The 20,543-nt window shown below is 44.4% G+C and overlaps 1 protein-coding gene across 1 annotated transcript in view; it reads right to left on the bottom strand.

The window, feature by feature from the left end:
- The window catches only part of TYRO3 (TYRO3 protein tyrosine kinase), a 43,391-nt gene that overhangs the window by 2,460 nt on the left and 20,388 nt on the right, over nucleotides 1–20,543 (bottom strand). Inside the window, exons 7-18 of the mRNA XM_050898223.1 lie at nucleotides 20,137–20,314; nucleotides 19,505–19,647; nucleotides 18,035–18,179; nucleotides 13,645–13,774; nucleotides 12,707–12,807; nucleotides 11,576–11,671; nucleotides 9,142–9,222; nucleotides 7,315–7,407; nucleotides 6,473–6,594; nucleotides 6,061–6,170; nucleotides 4,457–4,616; nucleotides 2,911–3,047 (exon numbers count right to left, since the gene is read on the bottom strand). Of these exons, the coding sequence (XP_050754180.1) occupies nucleotides 2,911–3,047; nucleotides 4,457–4,616; nucleotides 6,061–6,170; nucleotides 6,473–6,594; nucleotides 7,315–7,407; nucleotides 9,142–9,222; nucleotides 11,576–11,671; nucleotides 12,707–12,807; nucleotides 13,645–13,774; nucleotides 18,035–18,179; nucleotides 19,505–19,647; nucleotides 20,137–20,314 (1,496 nt within the window). The remainder of the gene's footprint in view (nucleotides 1–2,910; nucleotides 3,048–4,456; nucleotides 4,617–6,060; nucleotides 6,171–6,472; nucleotides 6,595–7,314; nucleotides 7,408–9,141; nucleotides 9,223–11,575; nucleotides 11,672–12,706; nucleotides 12,808–13,644; nucleotides 13,775–18,034; nucleotides 18,180–19,504; nucleotides 19,648–20,136; nucleotides 20,315–20,543) is intronic.

The following is a 20,543-nucleotide window of genomic DNA, read 5'->3' as shown; positions in this document are numbered from 1 at the left end:
GCAAAACAGAGGGGGACAAGAGCACTAAGAAGCAGAGCAGCCACCCCCTGCACCTCCAACAGGGGCTCTGTGCAGTGCAGCTTAAAAAGCACAGACACTTTCCCCAAAACCTATCGGCTTTGCCCTTGCACAGGTGACAGGACATGGGCAGCCATTATGGTTCTAATTCCTTGTTCCTTCCTGTTTTCAAAGGCATTCTCATTTTGGTCAAAATAATTATTTAGTACCAAAAAACCCAAAAGCCCTGTCAAAGAATGCTGAACTTCTTGGTAAAAACCTCGTTTCGCTGTCTCTGGAGAACTAGAATAAGACCATGAGTGTGACACCACTTAGTAATAGCTTTTGAATTTATTCACAAAAAGCATCCTAACAACCTCTGCTGCGGCTGAAGCCATCCCTCCAGATTCTAGCTCAAGAGCAGATAAAACACAGGAAGAAAGAAAACAGAGATCCAACTGCGGGAGGTGAAAGTTATTTCCAGAATATTCTTTTTTCACACCGTGTTAACTCAGCGCTCCTGGTGTAATGGAGGTGTGCCGCTGTTGCTGCCCGACAGGTTACCAGTGGGACTGGAAAAAGGCACAGTGGGTTTGTTTAGAGGGCTGTGGAGGAATGGACAACAGCTTCACTGCTGGAAGAGGGATGCTGAAACGGCCTTTCTACTACAATGGCACCACCCCTACGCAGAAGATGTGTTCAGTGCCGTTACCAGCCTCAGGCCCCATCCTGCAGCGTTTCTCCTGCGGTCAAATGCCAGCCACCTCAGCTCTGGTTGCCCAAGGGCCAGCATCAGGAGATTTCGCTGGCTCCAATGGCCTGTGCTCAGGCAAGGGGCGAGGAGCTCTGCTCCCCTGCGGCCGCCTTCGTGGCTTGGCGCCTGCGCTGGCTGGCCTCCCGCCGGCCAGGCCTCCCGCCGGAGCCCACTGGGCTGGAGCACGGCCAGAGCCATTGTCCTCCCCCTCTTTGTGCATCACCCACAAGACTGGCAGCTGCATTCCTATGGCGTTATTGTTGTTGCCAGTTCTGCAGGGAACAGGAACAAAGCACAGTACTGGCACTGAAAAACACCGCAGACAAACGAACCTCAGTTAAACTTGTGAATGGAAAAAATCTGATATGGCCTTTACTGGGAAATAAACCATTTCATGATGGCTTTTATTTTACTTTTTGTGTCCCTTGCTTGCTATCAGCTTTACAAGACTGTTTTTGATCTCACACTAGTTTTCCAGAAAGCTTCTATGGTTCAGTTGTCTTAATCGTGATTTACGTCCCTCACGAACAGTAGAAATAACTCTAAATGCTCCAGATAAAATAGAAACTTCCTATTCTGTGGCACCAGATTAAATACTTTCTTTTACCCTCGCTGGCAAACAGCAGAAATTCATTTGAAAGAAAGGTAGAAAACTGGCTGTACTGAGTCAGCCCAAAAGCCCATTTGCCCCAGTACCCTGGCTCTGACAGTGGCCAGTAGCAGACGCTTAGCGAAAGCACATAAGCTGAGGGTGAGCATGTAGTGAGATCTTTCTGGTATATTCTCTCAGGTCTCAATAACCTGTAGCTCAAGGGCCTCTCGAAATGGAGGTTGTACCTTTTTAGTAGCTTTTGATGGATTTTTCTTCAATGCCTAGCAGGTTTTTTAATCTCTTCTCTACTTTTGGCATCTGTAACATCCTATGGCCATAAGTTCCACAACTTGGAACCAAAGCTACTCACAGCAGTCAAGATACAGACATATAATGAATTTAAGCAGTGGTATAACGATGTTTTCATTTAAACTCAGGAACAGTTAATATGAACTGCTGAGAAGATAGAAGTGTACAGCTTTAATAACAAGAGTACAGATTATGCCCTATGTGGAAAAAAGGCTGGAGAACAGAAACCACATGAAATAATCCATCATCAGAGCAGGAGGGAAGAGGGAGGAAAAAGGACTTCATGTCCATTTTACACACAAGGAATGGCTTGCAAAGGCCACTAAAGTCAGTGCTCATAGTTATGTCTTGCTTTGGGCATGACACAGAGCAAACAGAGACTTGCTTCGGCACTCAGTGAAATGATTTCACCTTGTCCAGACTAGGCAAGCTTTTACCCTGGGAGCAGTTATGGTGACACTCCCTGGGGGACCTCAGCCCCATGTATGGACTCCAGGAAACTCCAGCCACCACCCATGGAGCAAGGGTTCCTCAGCAAACATTTCATGTAACCTGCTGGCCAAGAATGGTCCCTTGGCCGCAGGACTAAGGCAGGAGCACAGGCTGCAGCATGTGGCTGCCTGCTCCCATGTGGGCAACCCAAGTCCTTCCTGCAAGTCTGAAAATGCCTGAAACCAGTATCTGCAAGATTGTCCCAGTTTTGTTTCCACTTGTAATTTAAGGTGGGACACTGATCTACAGAACCTTAGATCCTCCTGTCTGCTCTCTTCTCTTTCATCCTGCTGTTTCTGTGAGAGTAGTAGATTCAATTTTGAAAATTGGGCCAAGCTTTGAAAGACACATGCAGGCCACTGCCTCTGCAATCCAGTTTCCTCGTAGTCTTGCTAGATTGCTTTTCTATTCAGCCTTCAGGGTGTGCCATGAAACTCATCTCTTTTCTCAGATGCTGGCCTGAGAAGGTAGGGTGCAGTGAGTTTCTGGAAACACAACTGTAGTTTCCACAAAGCCAAGAGCTGCTAATGTTGACATTGTTCAAACGCTTGAGCCAAGTTAGCTGCTCATGTAGCTACCACAGGTTCCAGGGAGCTCTGCCAGCAGAGAGTATCTGGTAGCTAACCCAGAGACTTTCTAGTGAATGCCTCTGTGTACTGGAAAGTGGATAGATTCAGATCAGCATCTCAGCCAGCTGCCCCCGTTTCCTTCCAGTGAGCCAAACTTCTCAAGGAATCACATGTCAGCAGGGCGAGGAAGTACTCACACATCTTCCAGGCACTCCGGCGGCTGCTTCAGCCTGTTCCCACTGATGAGGTAGTTGTAGATTTCTGCATTCTCAATGCCAGCATAAGGGGTTTGCCCTCGGGTCACAATCTCCCACATGGTCACCCCAAACGCCCACTGAAAGGGAACAGCACACAGAACAAGTGAACAGACAGTTCCCTGCTCGCTGGGGTGGGGTTTCAGTATGCTCAGACTGTGCCGACCCTCCCAGTCCAGGGTAACATCACGTGAGCAGCAGTGATGCAAGGACTATCCCAACTCTAGCTAGAAAACAAAGAAATGACCCATGAGATGCCTCTGATGCTGACACATCATCTTGGGAGACAGCTGAAGGCCCTGCCTGGCCCCATCGTGCAGTGGAGCAGGGGAAGATTTGGGAGCTACTGCTGTCTTCCACCTGCAGACCTCTCCCAAGCATCTCCTACTCATGGTTCTTTAAGGTACGGGGTATCTGTTTTGTGGTTCCCAGCTATAAGAAGATTTTGGTTTGGGGCTCACAAATCAGTTTTGTAATTCATTGAGCCAGATTCTGAGTTACTGGAAATGCACAGGCACAAATGAAAGCAGAGTTTAGCCAATAAGCAGGGCAAGGAACAAACCTCTTATGGCTGATTTTCATTTGTGCTCTACACTGCAACAGTCGTACATTTAAACTAAACTGCAAAGCTTGTTAGGTGCAAAAAATTATTACTTTCATAAGCAAAACCCTGTCCAGTGTCTCTTGTAAAGTGGCTGAACTAGCAATCACCTATCACTAAGCGCTGTCTACAGTGGTTACAGCAATCACTGGGCAACACAACAGCCAAGTTATAAGGCACTCTTGGTGATCTCTTCAGGGACACTGTGACATGGGTAACTGGGAAGGCAAGTCCACAGGCCTGAAGGACAAAACTAGTGTGAAGCTAGATCAAAAGGCAGCAAGGAAGAGGGGAGAAGGTATCAGAAGAAAAAAAAACAAAACACAAAAACAAAGGGAAAGGAAGCAAAAATTTCAGATGAATGGGTTTAGCCTTACTCCCCCGGGGTGAAGTTATGGGGAGGAGTGTCTAAGCACTGATATATTCAGAATCTATGAAGTTCCACCAATGCCTTCTGTAGGATAGAGTACCTTTGCTGCACTTGTACATGAGTGTGTGGGTTACATGCATTTCAAATGTCACCTTCAAATTGTCATGCAGAAGAGAAAGGAAAAAGAATAACAGTAAGAAAGAAGAGACTGCATAAAGAGAGAGGAAAAGGAAGAGGAGAAGGGGAAAGGTGAAGGAGAGGATGAGGATAAGCACTGAAAAATGAAGGACCAAAGGACAAGAGGAAAGGGTTCACATCCTCTGCCATAAACCACTCGCACATATTTTTAGTCTTGAGTTCTGACAGCACCCAAAGCAGAGGTAGCACTGTCCCTCAAACACAAGGCAAACTCCCTTTCCCATCACCAGGGCCTTTTCCTACCCTCAACGAATACAGAAGGATTCTTCCACTTCAGCGGGAATACAAGTGGTCCCCAAATGCACCAGAGCAAAACTCACCACATCACTGTGTGTTGTGTACAGATTATCCGCCAGACTTTCCAGAGCAAGCCACTTCACTGGCAGCTTGGAGGCACAGCCCTGACGGTAGTAGTCTCCACTGTAGATTTTCTTAGAAAGCCCAAAGTCTGCAACACTCACGTTCATGTTCTCATCCAACCTAAGGGAAAGTTTTCTTGACTGAGGAAAGCATTTATTGGCTACCTCAGGCAAAAAAAAAAAGTTATGTCCAGGGAACTGAGGTATATAGTTCACCAACTATTACCCAGAAGGATAATGACTTCATCTATTTTGTGACCAATGTAAAATGGTTTAGGGGTCTCAAATCAGTTCCTTGAGACTAACAGGGAGATAATTAGGACTAAGGAAGTAAGGAAATGGCTATCCTCAGATGGTCTACTCTGTTACACAAAGTGAACTCAGATACTTTCTGTAGTTTCCAAGATTATCAGAGGACATCTGCAGTGCTCGCTGCTACCACTAAGGCTTGCACCCTGTATAGGCAATCAAAAAAACATACTGTGCTTGCCTAGACTGCCTATTACAACTGCTCAAACTAGATCTGCAACATCTCTCCAGGCCTGGTTAATGGTCTGAATTGCTTTGTCACCCACTTAAACCTAGACACATTGGTAGATAGTGCAAGTAAAGCCCACAAAGACTTCATGCTCCCAGGCCTCATAAAGGACTCCCCGCTTTCCCCAGAAGATGTGCTGAAATAGGCATTCAGCTTCCTCTGGAGGAAGTCTGTATTTTTCAGATGTTTAAAAATAGGAAATCAGTGTGGGTTTCTCATAAATGTCAAAGCAGGCTAACCCATCATTCTTCATTAAGACTATCAGGCTCCTGTCTGTACATCTGGACATTCAAATGCCTTTGGAAATCTGTGTCTCATTCTGGATTTTACCAGTTGTTGTGGTTTTGTTCAGAGGCAGAGTTCTGTCTGCCAGAATGGGTTGTTCCTTACTCAGGGAAGAAGCAGAGTGGAGAGGATAAAAAAGGACTTTTCTTCCCTTCAAAGCAGGCAAGGTAGTTTGGGGACAAGAACAGCAATGTGGGATCATACAGTGTGTTCACCATGCAATTATTTCTAAAGGCATTCTCCACAAGCTTTCAGAGAAATTCTACATTTCTTATATTGTGATAATCAAGTCCTCAAAACAGATACAAGAAATACAGACTTCAGGCTACAATGAAAGTTCCTTTCTCCTAACACAGCCAAACCCATTCTCTCCTGTTGGTTACATTATATTGCAGAACAAATAGCCCATGCTGACACACAGCCATTAGAGTGACTAATTACAAACCTATATTGTAATCAACTCTATGAAACTATATGTGCAGACCAATGATGGAAAAGTTCCTTATAAATAGGGTCTATTTGGAAGCTCAATGGGACATTAGGAGTTGCTCCCTGCTCCCAGCACCACCACTACACCCCCCTGCCCCCGTGGCCATGGCTCCCCTATGCCTCTTGTCACTTAAATGCAAGGACCAGCATTCTCGGACAGGACCCCTCCCCACTTTTGTCACACGAAAGGCTTCTCATCCCTCTCTCACCCACTTTCATCTTTTTTTTCCCTAAAAACTCATGGGTCACTTACATGCAGTTCCGAGCTGCAAGGTCCCTGTGTATGAAATTTTTTGAGCTCAAGTACTCCATCCCGCTGGCAATGTCAATCATGAACTTGAGGAGTGTCTGAACAGGCAAGTTCTGAAAGAAATAACAGTTTAAGTTCTGTTCCAGGAAACTTTCAAACACGTATGGCAAAACTGCAAGATTTGCTGCTAGCTTACTGAGCAGAGATGGGGGATATAGGGAGGGGATGGAATGGAGGAGTTGGTCCTCAACATGCATGGAATGAAATACTTCAACATCACATCTCACAACTTTCTCTGGTATTAAAATGCAGTCATCTGCCAATGCCTTTGGGAGACCAACCCCGAACTGATCCGAGTACATTCTCTGAAAACCCATACCCTCCCAGAAGGAATTCCACAGTGAGACAGACTTACAAAAGGGTTTTCCCCAATCCGTGACATCAACAGAAAAGCATGAAGGTCTCCATGCTTCATGAAGGGCAGGATCACCATGGGAATCGGGAGACGGCCCTTGGGACGGCTCCGTAGACTGACTCCTAATTGAGAACACACACAGCAAAGGGGTTTTAGCAAACAGATCAGTCCCAAGGGGAATCTTACAGGCTTTCTCTTACAAATTTGGAGGAAAATGTGCAGTTTTGGTGCGTAGCTTCCATGCTCCAAGCTCCTTTGCATGGCTTCATGCCAGGAGGTGTTAAGACACCTCTAACCCTGTTGAATTCAGAGGCAGTACTAAGTGCCTAGTGCCTCTCAGCTCTCCTTGCAGGACAGGCTATAAATGTTTCTAGGATCACTCCAGACCAGACAGCCCCAAACCCCAGGCTCTGCAGAGCAATCTCCACATTCTGAAAATTGCCCATGTTCCATAGCGCCCACCCACAAATGTCTTGCTTCTTACTCAGTATTTTGGAAAGGCACAATCTCCCCTCCCTCTATTTGTCTACCAACCCACCTGTCCACATTTCGCAGTTTAGACATATCTCAGCCAGCCAAACTCTCCCTGTAGTATTTGCAAGAACCAAAGAAATGGCTTAAATAAGAGATGCTTATCACCAGTGTATGATGGCAAGTGTTGTGAGCACTTACGCACACTCCAACTCCCTCTAGGCCCGGGAAGGAGCAATGCTGATATATGCAGCACAGAGGTGGCTGCACTAGCACTGCCTTGGACAGCAGTGGGGGTCAGTATGTGAGGCTGTGTGGGATTGTGCAGGAATGGGAGGTGGTCTGTGGCACAAGCAGCAGCGCTGGCTTACCAATCAGTTTAGTGACATGCGGGTGGTCAAACTCCTTCATACATGCAGCCTCTCGCAGGAACTCCTCAATGTCAGTCGAGGTAAAGATGTCCGCTGCAAAAAAGTGACTGTAAGTTTTCTTCCTTTGTGGGTGGCTCCAAGGGACTTTACAGATTGTGATTATTAGAAGCTTGTTCTTTGTGGCACAGCACATCCTCTCAGACCGACAGCTAGATGAGCCAGTTTACAACAAAGCAGAGCCTGACACTTTCTCCTGGGATGGGTGGCAGTAAGCACACATCAGGGACATCTGGTAAATTGGTTCTTGGCAGAGTAAAGACCTGCTGATTAGAAGCTCTTTTCTCAGTAACAACTTTCCTTGGAAGCCATGCAAATCACGTGTGGGTTAAAGATTTAAGAATTAATTAGCTAAAAGGACCTAAACTACAATGTTGGGGAGAGAAGATGTCACACAAAATTAAAGAAAATGTTGAAACTGAGGAGATGGCCTGGAGCCCCTGGCTGGCATGGCAGATCCCAATTCATCTCCGATAAGGATGGCATGAAAGATCAACGCTTTTATGTCTCTTAGCATGATTGAGTCTTCTCAGATGCTAGAGCTAAGATTTCTTACATAAGCACACTACTGGAGAGCTTGGACCAAATTCAGCAGTGACATACATCAGCATAAATTTGGAGTATATTATTTCTCATTGCTATTACTCCAGATTTATGGAAGTATATCAGTATAATCAAGAATTAGCCCAGTGGACTACGTCCCCCACTGCTACTGCTGAATTTAGCAGGAGTCCTCCAGTCCTGCTGCAAGATCAGACTCAGACCTGTAGGGGAGTATTCACATTATCTGCTTTAGGCAAGTAATTTAAATATGATTCAGAAGACAAAAGTAGATTCCCTTTTTACAGTCAATGGAGAAAGGAAGGTGCCTCTGGAGAGTGACAGAGAGTTCCCAAGTTAGATGCTTGAAGGTAAACAGTCTGACTACACAAAAGCTTGCAAACTGATTAGAATTATTGTTGAAACTGGATAGAATAATGCAACTTGCACTAATGTCGTACTAGTATATTTAGTACAAACTGGTATTCTGTGGCAGCCAAACTCAGCTCCAGAGATAAGTGAGTGCGACTACTTTAAGTCAGTCACAGTTAATTCTTGCCTTACAGGCAACAGGGGTGAAATAACATAGGTTAACATATATATACATAAATATATGCACATACTTGCTTTGACTTATACCTATCTATTTATTGCTTTTCTTGTTACAGACTTCTGCCCGATGAACGTGTTAGTTGCCCTTGTTATGTACACTCATCAAATGACAAATCAGAAGGGAGTTAGACTACTTAGTCAAATATGCCTGACTGAGACGAGTTAGCTTGTCGCTGCATTCAGCCCAAACACTATTCTGTTTATTCCAGGATATATGCTTGGAGGAATACCATCTTTCACTGCTGAATTATTAGGGCAAAGTAGACCTGTCTGAGCTGTCTATGCCACATGATGTAGTGCTGTGTTGAATCAAGCAACTGAACGAGACCCTCCATACACAGAAGAAGCTGTAGCTATGACTTGGATTTGGTTGCACTCACCACGTGCTACATGCTGTACAAGCAACTAAGGTGGTATAGGTCCTTCCCTGAAGAGCTTCCACTACAAAAAGACTGACGTGGAAGGGATGGGAGGCAACATGGGCAGAGTGGCTGAGTGGGAAGCTCAGAGAGGAGTAAAGAGCATCAGGGGATGTTTGCTGGAGAACAGGACAGATAACATTTAACCTTTCCAAGCTCTCTTCTCTTAAGTACTTCACGTAGCCCTGCTCCCACTTACCTTTCAGCATCTTCACTGCCACTTTCTGGAAAGAGCCATCATCTAGCTTCAGTAGTGCCTCTCGAACTGACCCAAACTCCCCTGTGAAATGACCAGAGCAGGCAGTGAGGGAACAGCTTCTTGTGAAGAAAGTATGATTCACAGCAGGTTCACTCCAGGAGTCACTGGCAAAGAAGCTGAATAACCATAAGAAATGCAGCTACCAGCTTCATTTTTCATTCTGCAGTTCCAGCCAGCAGCTTTCAGCATGTGTGCCTAGAAGAGGAAGCACTACCAGTAGACAGAGGCCACTGTGCTGGCAGTCCAGAAGGCAAAGCAAAACAAAAAGGAAGGAAAGCAATCCCCTACCAGATGGACGATGTGGAGTCAGAGTGTAAGCTGGGATCCCAGGCAGACATTTCTGGGGAAGCCATATCATGAGAGATGAGTCTGACTGAGGCTCTGGTCAGAGAGGGGGCTATTAGCTAGAGCAGTGAGTGGATGAGTTGGCTGAGGAAGCTCTCAGGGCTGACAGCCGTCAGAGCTGAGTAATGGTGCCAGGACTCAATCATTTGAGACACGATCAGGCTTTATCTCTCAAAACTCAGGGAATGACTTCTGTGAATCACAGCTGACCAGAAAAAACATAGAACACCTACTTGTGTGTGATATGCTAATTTGCAGGAGGAAGTGTTTACCCTGGTGTGTTCTCTAAGGGAGATAAGAGGAAACACAACTGGCCAAACCCTCTTCAAATTATTTTAGCCTGAAGTGACTTTATACCACAGCGTAACAGCCTCTTTGCATTAGATCTGGCTCTAGATTTGCTCTCTCTAATTTTGTAACTGTTTACCCCACCCAAAATGCATTAGTATGAGGAACTCTGGTACTGAAAAGAAGGAAGCAAAATATGGCACTTGGGGCACCTTCCCCAAAAGCATTATCTTTCCACTAACTTTTCACCAGTGTCCTTCACTACTGTATAGCACATGCTTATTTCACAATAACCATGAGCAGTGGATCTGACCACAAAAGAGGAAAATGGGAAGGAGCAAAGGCATTTTGTACTGCTTCCGTATTATGGAGCTATTGCTCAGCTGTAGAGTCAGCAGAGCCCAAGATAATGCAGTCATGCCATCTTATAACCTGTATGCTGAGCGTGGGGTTGGAGGAATGGAGCTGACAACACAGACCAGATCCTGCCAGCGAGCGTCCTCCCACCAAGGCCACCCCCAGGGGCCCCACTGCAGCCGATTTCCAGTTTGTTACCTGTCATGGGGACCGCCCAGAAGCATTGAAGCAGGATCCCAGAAACTAGCCAAGAGCTGACACTCACAAACAGATGACACAGCTGTTTAATTACTTAGTATTGTTAAGCCCTCTGAGACCACTTCTGCAGGAAGGTCATCTTCCTGCTCTGAAAGAAATGCATTTGTTCTAGGAGGGATGGAGTGGAAGAATGCTCCCAGTGGGAAAGGGTCAAAGAAAACTGCAATAAAACTAGTCTTACAAAGAAAAAAGAAGCCAAAAACTTCAGCTTCCTTTTGCTTATGACCCCTGACTTATGCTCCTCTCTTAGTTACTGGCTTTATCATTACATGTTTTCAATTATTTCTAGAGATTGCCTTCAGCCTGAGAAGTAGGGAAGGATGAATCTACAGTTAGCATACTGGCCTGCCATTTGGGAAATCTGAATTCAAAACCATCTTTTCACACAGTTTCTGGGCCAATCTTTTAGCTAAAGTTAAGTGAGAAGCATCCCACCTTTACTCTGCCCACCCCTCCTGACCTCAAAATCTCAGAGAAATGTTAGGAGCACCTGTGTGGGAGATCCAGATGGAGATCCACAGTCAAAAGAGCTCCTAAGGACCTGAGCTAATGAGGACAAATGTCAGCAAAATTCAGTACCTGTTCCAAATGTGCCTCTATAAGAGCCCAAACTAAAATCTGGAGTCAAACCACCCCAGATGTTGAGAATATCTGAAACTGAATCAACATTTTTTTTGAGGGGTTGGAGTGTTTGAGGTAGATCATCTCTGTCTCTGTATTGTCTCAGCCTGTTTAATACTTGATGCACGCTTATATAAATGGCAGGAATTCTATAGCACCACTTCGTTAGTAGAAAGTGTAGAAGTTTAATTGAATATTCCTTTGTTTAAATCTCTGAAAGAGATTCACACACCAGTGAATCAACAGTACTCTGGAAAGCTCAGCATAGACTGCAGTTCATGACTCTGTAGAGCCATATTATAGGAATGGCTTAGCCAATATCCTCTTAGTTATGCTAAACCTTTGAAATGTTTTATCCCAGCAGAAGGGGAAGTTCCATTTAAATTGCCATCTACAAGCAGAAGGAGAGAAAACTGTCTGCTTATAATTGCTTCTCCCTACTAAACAGTAAAGATAACACAAGTGGGACTTTCAGTGCAAAGCCTTGTTCAGTTTTCGTTCTTACCCTTGCCCAACATTCTTCCCAAAGTGAACTGCTGTTCCTGGATTAGGACATCTTTGAGTTTCGTCTTCAGCTCATCACTGATCCCTACACTCTCCACTGGAAAAAAACAAAGGAAGAGTCAAATAAGGGATACTTAAATATTCTGTCACAACATCAAGAGTAACCTGTTCTAATCTCCATCTCCAATCTGATTTCCATACTGTAAGAAGGAAAACCTGAAAAAGACAGAGTTCCCCTCCATGCCCTCTAGCCTCACCACAGACAAGAGGCCAATAACTTTCAACCACAAGAAAATGTACCAACAGTACTGAAAGGGAGAGGGTGTGATAACACCACCCTTAAACACACCAAGAGCAACAGGAATACAGAACTATTGTAAATAACACTGAGAAGACAAAATCCAGTCAGAAGGGACACTGATAGACACTGGTTCATACAGCTTCATTTAAGTTGCCAGAGCTGCACCAGTTTTCAATGACTGGCTCTCAGACTATTTTAAGTACAGTACAAGTCTCACAGTACCTGGCTGAGAGGGTAACATAATGTCCAACAGTTTATGGTCACTAGATTTAATGGAGAGACCTCTAAACCCAGGGCAGCAAAGTCAAAGACAGCCATGCAGTGCTGTTACAGAGAGCCATGCCCTTGCTGAACCAGGAGACAGAAATGGATCATCTTAATTCTGACCATTCCCGGGACTCAATCTCCTATTTGAGAAGTTACTAATTCCTGGCCTTCCAAGACTGATTAACTGGTTCATGCTTGTAGCACAGCTCAGCACACTGTTTAAAGCGTAATGCTAATATTGTTAAGCCATATTTATCTCACTGTTGCATAATATTACAGTTGAAGGAGTCCCTGTAGTGTGAAACTGGGGCAGGGGAGTGGCAAATTTATGCCTTGCACTAATATACACAATGACTGTAGCTGTAATTAGCAAGTGCTCTGTAACTGGTATGGCAACAGCAATTCCGGCCTTTCACCTCTGCCATCCACAGTGCCTAAGCCTCCTTGTAAATTAATCCCATGTTCTTGATCCAGAAACACCGGTTTCAGGGAAAACAAAGAGAGAGCATAGCACATGCATGAACACAGCTTCTCAGGCAGAATCACTCAGGTCATTTTACTTACATGTTGCTTCAATGAGCTCTGGGCCCTCCCTGTTGAAAGACCTGGCAGCTCTGAAATGGACTGCTGGATCACCTCTGCCAACCACACTGCCAAAGGCATGGCTAGAAGGCAGAAAAGACACATGGGGCCATGATTACATGGGCCATTCACTTCTAAAAGGGCGTGTTGAACAGCATGGATGATTTCTCACCCCTTGCCATATAAACACTACAGACTGTTTCGTTAAAGAGGGTGTAGCTGGAAAGGAGGAACGAAGGGTTTATGCTGCCTTGCTGATGCACCTAGAGGGGGTGGGAGCCTTCCAAAAGAGGGGAATCACTCATTCCAAGTGCCTGGGAGAAGCTGCAGGTTGGGACAGGCTGCAAGAGTCACGTAAACAGAGATGCTGCTGTGAGAGGGAGGTCTGGGAGAATCTGAAAAGAATGGGAACCTTGCTTGCAGCAGGGAGCGACCCACAGCCAAGAGTCAGAGGTGATGGAAAGGAGACTTTCCTGGGGATCCAGAGGGTTCTGGGCAGTCAGGAAGTACAGGCAGCTGCTAGACTGAAAAACAGCACGGGATAAAGGGCCCAGCCCATAAGAACACAGAAGATGATTCATCTGTGGGTCTTTTCTCTTTGAATCTCTTAAGCAGCAGTGCTAAGGACTTATAGAATTACCCTGATCTAGTTTCTATTTCCATATTCTAATAAAGTCCAGCTATTGACATAACATTTTTTCTACTGTATTTTTGGTGTTCTCATTTTGAAGAAAAGGTAGGACACTTTCCTGCTAGTCTCTAATCCAGGGTCACCCCCAAAATTGTGAAAAAGCAGTTATCCAAAGAAAGCACCAAAAGTACTCAGTCCACAATGCTTTTTGAAAAATAATTGAGTCAGAAACCACAGTAGAGGAGAAAGCAAAGATCTCTCTAACCAGCACAAGGAGAACTTCCCTTACCCAAACCGAGTTTCCTTTCTTCTTTTTCGAAGGAGAATAAGAGCCAGGGCAACAGCCGTGACCAGAGCTGTGAGAATGCCCAATGCCACAGGAACCCAGGAAGTCCCATAAGGAGGTTGTCTCTGGCCATCTAGATGATGGAGAAAACACCAGTCAGGAAATAGGAGACTGTCAATGCTAAACAGATCATACTGGGATATTTCTTCTTTCTGCTTTTAAATGGAAAAGCCATGCTGCTGGATCTGGTGTACACAGTGGATCACTGTACACTGGAATTTGGCATAAACAGCTACTCAGTCAATCATCACAAAACCTAGCTGTTTCACACAGCAAAGTCACAGTAGATGCATCCAGTTATCAGAACCTATTGTTAGTTTTGAGCCTCAAGAAAGTAAAAGGCACTGCTCCAGAGTATACTACTTTCCATGAGCTCATGATCTGGGGTCCTTTAAAGTGGAGTCTCAGGACAAAAAGGTTGCTTAATATGAGCATTTTCTGTGCATGTTTCACCTTGTCCTGTTTGAGGCAGCCAGCAGAACCTTGACCAGGCTGCACAGTACTGCCTGAATGCCAACCACATAACATTTTGAAAGACAATAGAGAAAGACAATTGCCTCATGGCAATCTGGTTGAAAATATTTACATTTCCCCTCTCACCCCTCCCACAAAGAGAAGCACCCTGTGGGACTTGGTATTGGCTGTAACTTCCCAATGTTGTTGGTTGGTTGTAACTTCTCAATGTCTCTCTACCAAAGAAAAGGCAAATTTTAAAAAGTGCCCTGCGAGTCAAGAAATAAGTTAGCCAGCATGCAGGTTCCAATTCTGGTCTAATATTTGCTCCCAGAATACGTATACTTTTGACTACAAACTGTCTACAGAAGAAATGGAGATGCTGCCAATCTGAGTAAGCTGCCAGGGAAGGAAGATAAGCAATATGGTTATGAATAAAAGAATATTATCTATGCTTGGCAAACAACAGATAAATTAATCCAATTCCCTGAGAGATTTCTTCTCCAAATACAATTACTAAAGATTAAATGTGAATTTGAATGGGTTTATTAAAATCTAGGATAGCCCTCATATCTCCAAATTGTTTAAGAGTAAACAAGAACAGGTAACAGGTCCCTAAGCACTTCCTTCATCTTCATGCTCCCTTGCTCACCTTCAGCAGTCGACTGTGCTTTACCAGAAACTAAGGAAGAATCACCTTTGACGATTTAAGTAATCCTATTATGTTATATGTCATGAGAGTATAAGTAAACCTGTCCTTAAAAGAGATGTTAGGTTAATGGGCTGAGGTTTGGATGAACCTCTGCAAAGATGTATGTGAAAAGGAGTCAAATACCCTTACTGGCAGGCAAAAGGCTTCTAAGGCTTGATTACTAGTTACATTGTCCAGCCTTATCATCCAAGTTTTTAAAGAAGCAATGTTAGTCTAATAAACAGGTAGAGCTTAAGGAAACAGAATTCTGGACCATTGAGGAAGCAGACTAGTACTTCTCCACTTGAAACAAATTATCAGAGCTTTAGCACCTATTTTCCAGCATCTTATTTCCTTCAGTGACTCACATATTCTTTTCCCACCCAGAAGGCTTTATAGGCTCTGGGTTTTATGATATTCCCTCTTGCTGCACCTTTTGACTTGGCCTGCAAGGCTGCTTACGAGGAGGGAGAGGGATCAGAAACAGAAGTGGAATGAAAATACAATGAAAGGTAACTCCAACCCGCTCCACAATTCTCAAGCCAATCACTTGGGCTGTTCCTGCCAAACAATCAGGGTAGAAACGATTAACAACACTGATGTAACAGGTCCTCTCTGACAGTTAACAATAAAGTTTCCTTCCCCCTGTGGTGAGACAAACCTCTCTCAGCCTATTTTTCTAGTCTCTGTCTGCTAGCTGGCCTAGTGAGAGAGCAGAGATTTAGGTCACCTTCCAGGGGGTCCCTCCAAAAGGAGGATGGACGAAAACAAAACTAAACTAAATTATTCTCCCTGTTTCTAAACTGCTAGGAATCAGGAGCCCATCCCACAGTTTATAGCAAATGTGTCAGAAATAGAAATAAATGTTGTAATTCACTGCTTCTCTTCCTCTGCCCCACAGATCATTGCTTTCCACTCGTGCCACTGAGCTAGAGAGGATGGCTGCAGCCCAAGTAAAGACAGGGTTGCCTCTCCTCCCTCAACTCTGTCTCTCTCCCATCTCCTGCACTCCCCTTTTCCAAGTGGCATATGCCTTAAGACTGCACAAGGCAGAGAGAAGACAGTATTATTAGATGAGCTTAAGTGAGTATTTAGGAGCCCTTTGATGATGAGAGAACCCTTTTTATTTCTGTAGTGGGTTTTATGTCACAAAGGTGGGCAAAGAACGTAATCCAAGAGTCTTCTCCTGCATACAATCATGAAGATTACAGATAGGAAAAAGCTATTAGACCATTCTGTTCCTCTCTCTGCAATGAGAGAGAGAGGTTTCTACTGAGAATGTTTCTGAAAATATTAAAACAATCTTAGTGCACAAGATTTCTGCAGAAGCGGAGTGGAGCTCCCACTAGCTTTGCTGTGATGACACATACGACTTAAAGTTTATACAAGCTTAGTCATCCTTACTGCTGCACTGGGAGCTGGTCAGAAACCACCCCTGGCTTTTCTCACATAAAGCAACCAGTGCCAGTTTGCTATTTTAGGAAAGGAAGCAACTTATATTTTCTACCAGACCTGGAACAAAACTGCAGTCTTTCTGCAGCTCTGCTGTTTAAGGCCTGTCAGTGTTTCCACAGTGAACCTTTATTTCCAGCCTGTTATGCTTGTGAAAAAATATACGTGCTTTCAGACAGCATTTGGTCAAAACAAACACCACTCCTGATGCTACTTTTTTTGAAGTGGTTTGTAAATAAAAACAAGCAAACATATTGTGCTTTCAGGATTATCCCATTCCAGCTCCCTGTAAAATGCAAACCCTATACTTTCCCTGGGGCTTCTCGCCAGTGCTGGCTATTTTCCAAAGGGATCTTCTAGTCCTTTCAGGTACTTTTTTCTGTATTTGGGTGCCATAGAAAATACCTGAGCAAAAAGCAGGAGAAAAAAATTGATGGAGCCGATGCCCAGCCTCTAGTAGAGTCAGCTCTGGACCTCCGCACCCCTTCATTCTGCTTTAAATAATTTGAGGGCTTTGATCCCACAGTGACTGTGTGCTCACACATAAACATCAGTACTGACTTCATCACAGGAACCGGGTTGCCAAAGGGCCTTTCTGAGTAACGTGCACATTAAAATCAGCATTAGATGCACTACTGCAAGTAAGGCTACAGTTCTCTCCTGGTTACGCTGCCCCTAGCCCACACCTGCTGCTTGCCTGGGAACCCCACTCTAGGTTCCCCCTGCCATCTCTAAGTGTGGAGGGTTCAGGAGAGATCAATGTCCATGTGATTCCTCAAAAGACATGTGGAGTGGGAAGAAAGCAGCAGCAGGTGGGTCAGCATCAGAGATTAATTGCTGTCTCGTCCTGCCACAGGCACTGGGAACAAAACCTCAGGAGACTGTGGGATTTTTGCATGACCACACCTCACTGACTTATCACCAATCCGTATGTTTATTCGGAACGTCTTTCTCTTAGTTGTTTTACAGTTTCCTTCACAAGCGGCATTCTTCTCTCCCTTCTACCCATCTCCCCACATAACATCCTGCCCTTCTCCATAGCCTGACTCCCATTTCCCATTCACTGTGAAACACAAGCAGGAAGCAAACCAGCGCCGATGAGCCTAACTGCCCTTTATCACTAGGAATACACTCCACACATGCATGTTCTTCGCTCCCAACAAACCCTTCCACGTGGTCCAGATTACATGGTACAGCTTCTGTACCATCATCTCCCTCTTCTACCAATAGCTCAGCTTTTCCATAGACCGAGCTAAACTGGTTTAATATAAACACATTCAGTAAAACCATTACAAAACCCCATGTGGCCATGGTTTAAATCAGGCTCAACTGAAATTAGTCAGGAATGGCTTCAAATTAAATCAAAGGAGAGAACCTATGTTAGAGGAGATTTCTGTCACATTTACTCTTGTAAATGTGTGTGGCATCAGCCTAAATGAAGGATTTCAAACCTTCATTTGCACCTTTTCTGTTGTGTCACCCCTTGCCCTGCTCTGCACTAAGCACAGCAAAAGCCCGTTAAAGACACAGTAGTGGCCAGAAGCTGTTTTGTTAATACCAGCTCTTTAAACAAATATTATTTAATTTCTACTCTCCTTGGTGAAGTGTGCTGTTGTATAAAGCCATGTGGCTCAGTCAGCTGTAAGCACTGAAAGGAGAAGAGTCAGAGAAAAACAGCAGTCCCAGCACTTCTGACTTTTTTTTCCCCAAAGTGGAGGAAATGCAGTGGACACTTACCCATGACCTCTTGGGCTTCAAGCAGGAAGAGGTCACTCCAGGGCCCGCATCCTGCAGAGTTCAGCACACACACCCTGATGATCAGGTCTTTGAGAGGATTCCACGTTGTGAGATTAGCTTGTGTATCCTGTACGATCATCTCGCCCTAAGAGCAAATGGCAACAAACTGTAAGTTGTCTTAAAAGGAATCTAGTCTAAAACTTTACCTTTAAAACTAAACCAAACCATGTGTACTTCATTGGTGCTATAACAAGGGTTGGGAGTTGTGACTCCTGGGTCCTACTCTCAGTTTTGCTACTAACTTGGGCTGTCATCTTGGGTTTCTCTTCTCAAAAATTGCTAATAGTTTCCCAGGGCATAGGGAAGGTATGAGGTTTAATGATTTCCTCCTTTGAGGTCCTTCCATGAAAGTTGCTATAGAAATGGAGGGTTTTTTCTGCTATTAAAAGATACACCTCCTTCTTGTGCTTTAAACACAAAGATGTGCTAACATACTGCAAAGCATCTGACAGTTTTAATCCAAGGGAGGAGTCTGGCTGTTTTAACTTGTTGACCAAATCCCAAATGGCTTCTGAATTTCATGGCCAATTTTCACTTAGGATGGCAAGGCCAACATATTTTCAGTAATTTTGTGGATCTTCTTCAGACACATCATTTGCAGTAAACCCATGAAGATTTGGCTACCACCATTGACACAAAGTAAATTCAATGAGAACTCAAAATATTGTCATTCAAAGTCAATGACGTTGACCTAGTATGAAATGGGTCACGCAAAAAAGGAAGTAAGTCTCTTTTCCCTCTAGCTGTCTATTATTACAGGCTTGTTCATCATTAATAAGCACTGGCTAAACACATATTAAGAAGCAAGAAACCATAAGAAATGCTGTGAACTTCAAAGGCAGATAGATACCTGGGAAAGGTCAATGCTGAAGAACAAATGAAAGGCCTTCTACCCTGACAGGGTCCTTTCAACTCCCTACATACTGTAAATGAAATAAAAGAATCTGCAAGCTTCTTTCTGTGATTTACAGTATAACTCATTCACTTGTTAAATAAACGTTTACTGCTAGGATTTGGAAAGCCAAGTCCCGGTCACAGGAAAGAGAAAGCCCAGATCTTGCACTGTCTGAGCTGCCTTTGGAACAGCACTAGAAAGAGGCAGAGATAAACTGAATTCTCTCTATGTTGTCCTTGTTGTACAAGGAATGGCAGAGAACTGGTCTGTCCACAGATGAATGTTCAAGTGAAGGAATTCTGAATAACCCAGGAAGGGAGAAATGGGCCTAAATCTTGAGGCCAAATACTGAGGAGTTGTTACAAATCAGAATAGGTCCATTTACACAAAAGCAATACCAGCAATCTAGACCCCTGGTATGGATAAGGGATGAGGGACCCTAATGCCTAGAAAATTTAATATGAACATTCTCCAACTCTGTGCCCAATGGCTCAGCTCCCCTCTCGATCTGTTACCTGAGTTACATTATCCTGAATCCACTCCAGCCTGTATCCCAGGACATTTTCTTTCAGCACGTCTGGAGCCACACCTTCCCACTCCAAAATCAGACCAGGATCTCTTTGGATAACATGGATATTTTGTGGGGTGCTGCTTGGAGCTGAAAGCAGAGGACAGAACACAATCACTCTGTGCAGGAAAATAAGGCACTATCCACACTGAAAATGGCTGAAAAGACAGTTTCACCCTCTTTGTGAGATCAGCCGGAAGAGAGAGCATGAGGGGAGAGAACAACTTCTGCACGCCACCAGCACTATGTTTGCTTCAAGTGGAGAAGATAAGGTTGGTGAGCATCTCTCGTTTCTTTCTGAGACCCCAAGAATCTCACAGAGCAAATGGGGCATATGCTCAACATGCAGAAGCCTCGTGGCTGGATCAACTTGTGTATCACACATCATTGCTGTTAACCACATTTGACTGCATATTATTATTTTACGTTAGGTGTTAGGAGACCCTTAGAGCGGACAAGCAATCTAACAGTATAACATTTCCCGCATTTCAGAATTAGCAAGGAGGAGTTCAATGAAGTTTATCATCGTCTCTTTCAGATTCAGAACTGCTTCCCTGTTCTTGTCTTCTATTTGCTTACCAAGCTCCAGGGTCTGAAAATAAACCTTGTCGGTGAAAGGGGAGCTGCCCATCTCATTGCTGCACTGCACACGAACACTGTAGTTGGTGGAATGCTTCAGGCCTTGCACGCCATAAGCAAAGGGCGGCACTGGGGTGACTTCAGTGGAGAACTCCTGGCCGTCTGGTGACTCAGCTACCTGTGCCAAGAGTGAAACGGAGAAGTCTGTTACCATAAGCCATAAGACTAACAGGTCCATAGGGACAAGAATCCATTTCATGGTTAGTTTAGGAATGTGTAAGAATAGATACGGTACCAGTGGTGTTTAAAATACTGAAAAAGGAGTTGTCAAACTAAGAATCATGAGCCATGCCTTTATTTGGTTTAAGTGACATCACTCTCCTAACTCTGGCAGTACAACAATTTTC

The sequence above is a fragment of the Gymnogyps californianus genome, chromosome 5 (genome assembly GCF_018139145.2).
Source record: "Gymnogyps californianus isolate 813 chromosome 5, ASM1813914v2, whole genome shotgun sequence".
Classification (NCBI taxonomy): Eukaryota; Metazoa; Chordata; class Aves; order Accipitriformes; family Cathartidae; genus Gymnogyps; species Gymnogyps californianus.
The sequence above is the reverse complement of the archived record's forward strand: the minus strand, read 5'-3'. Positions and strand labels throughout refer to the sequence as shown.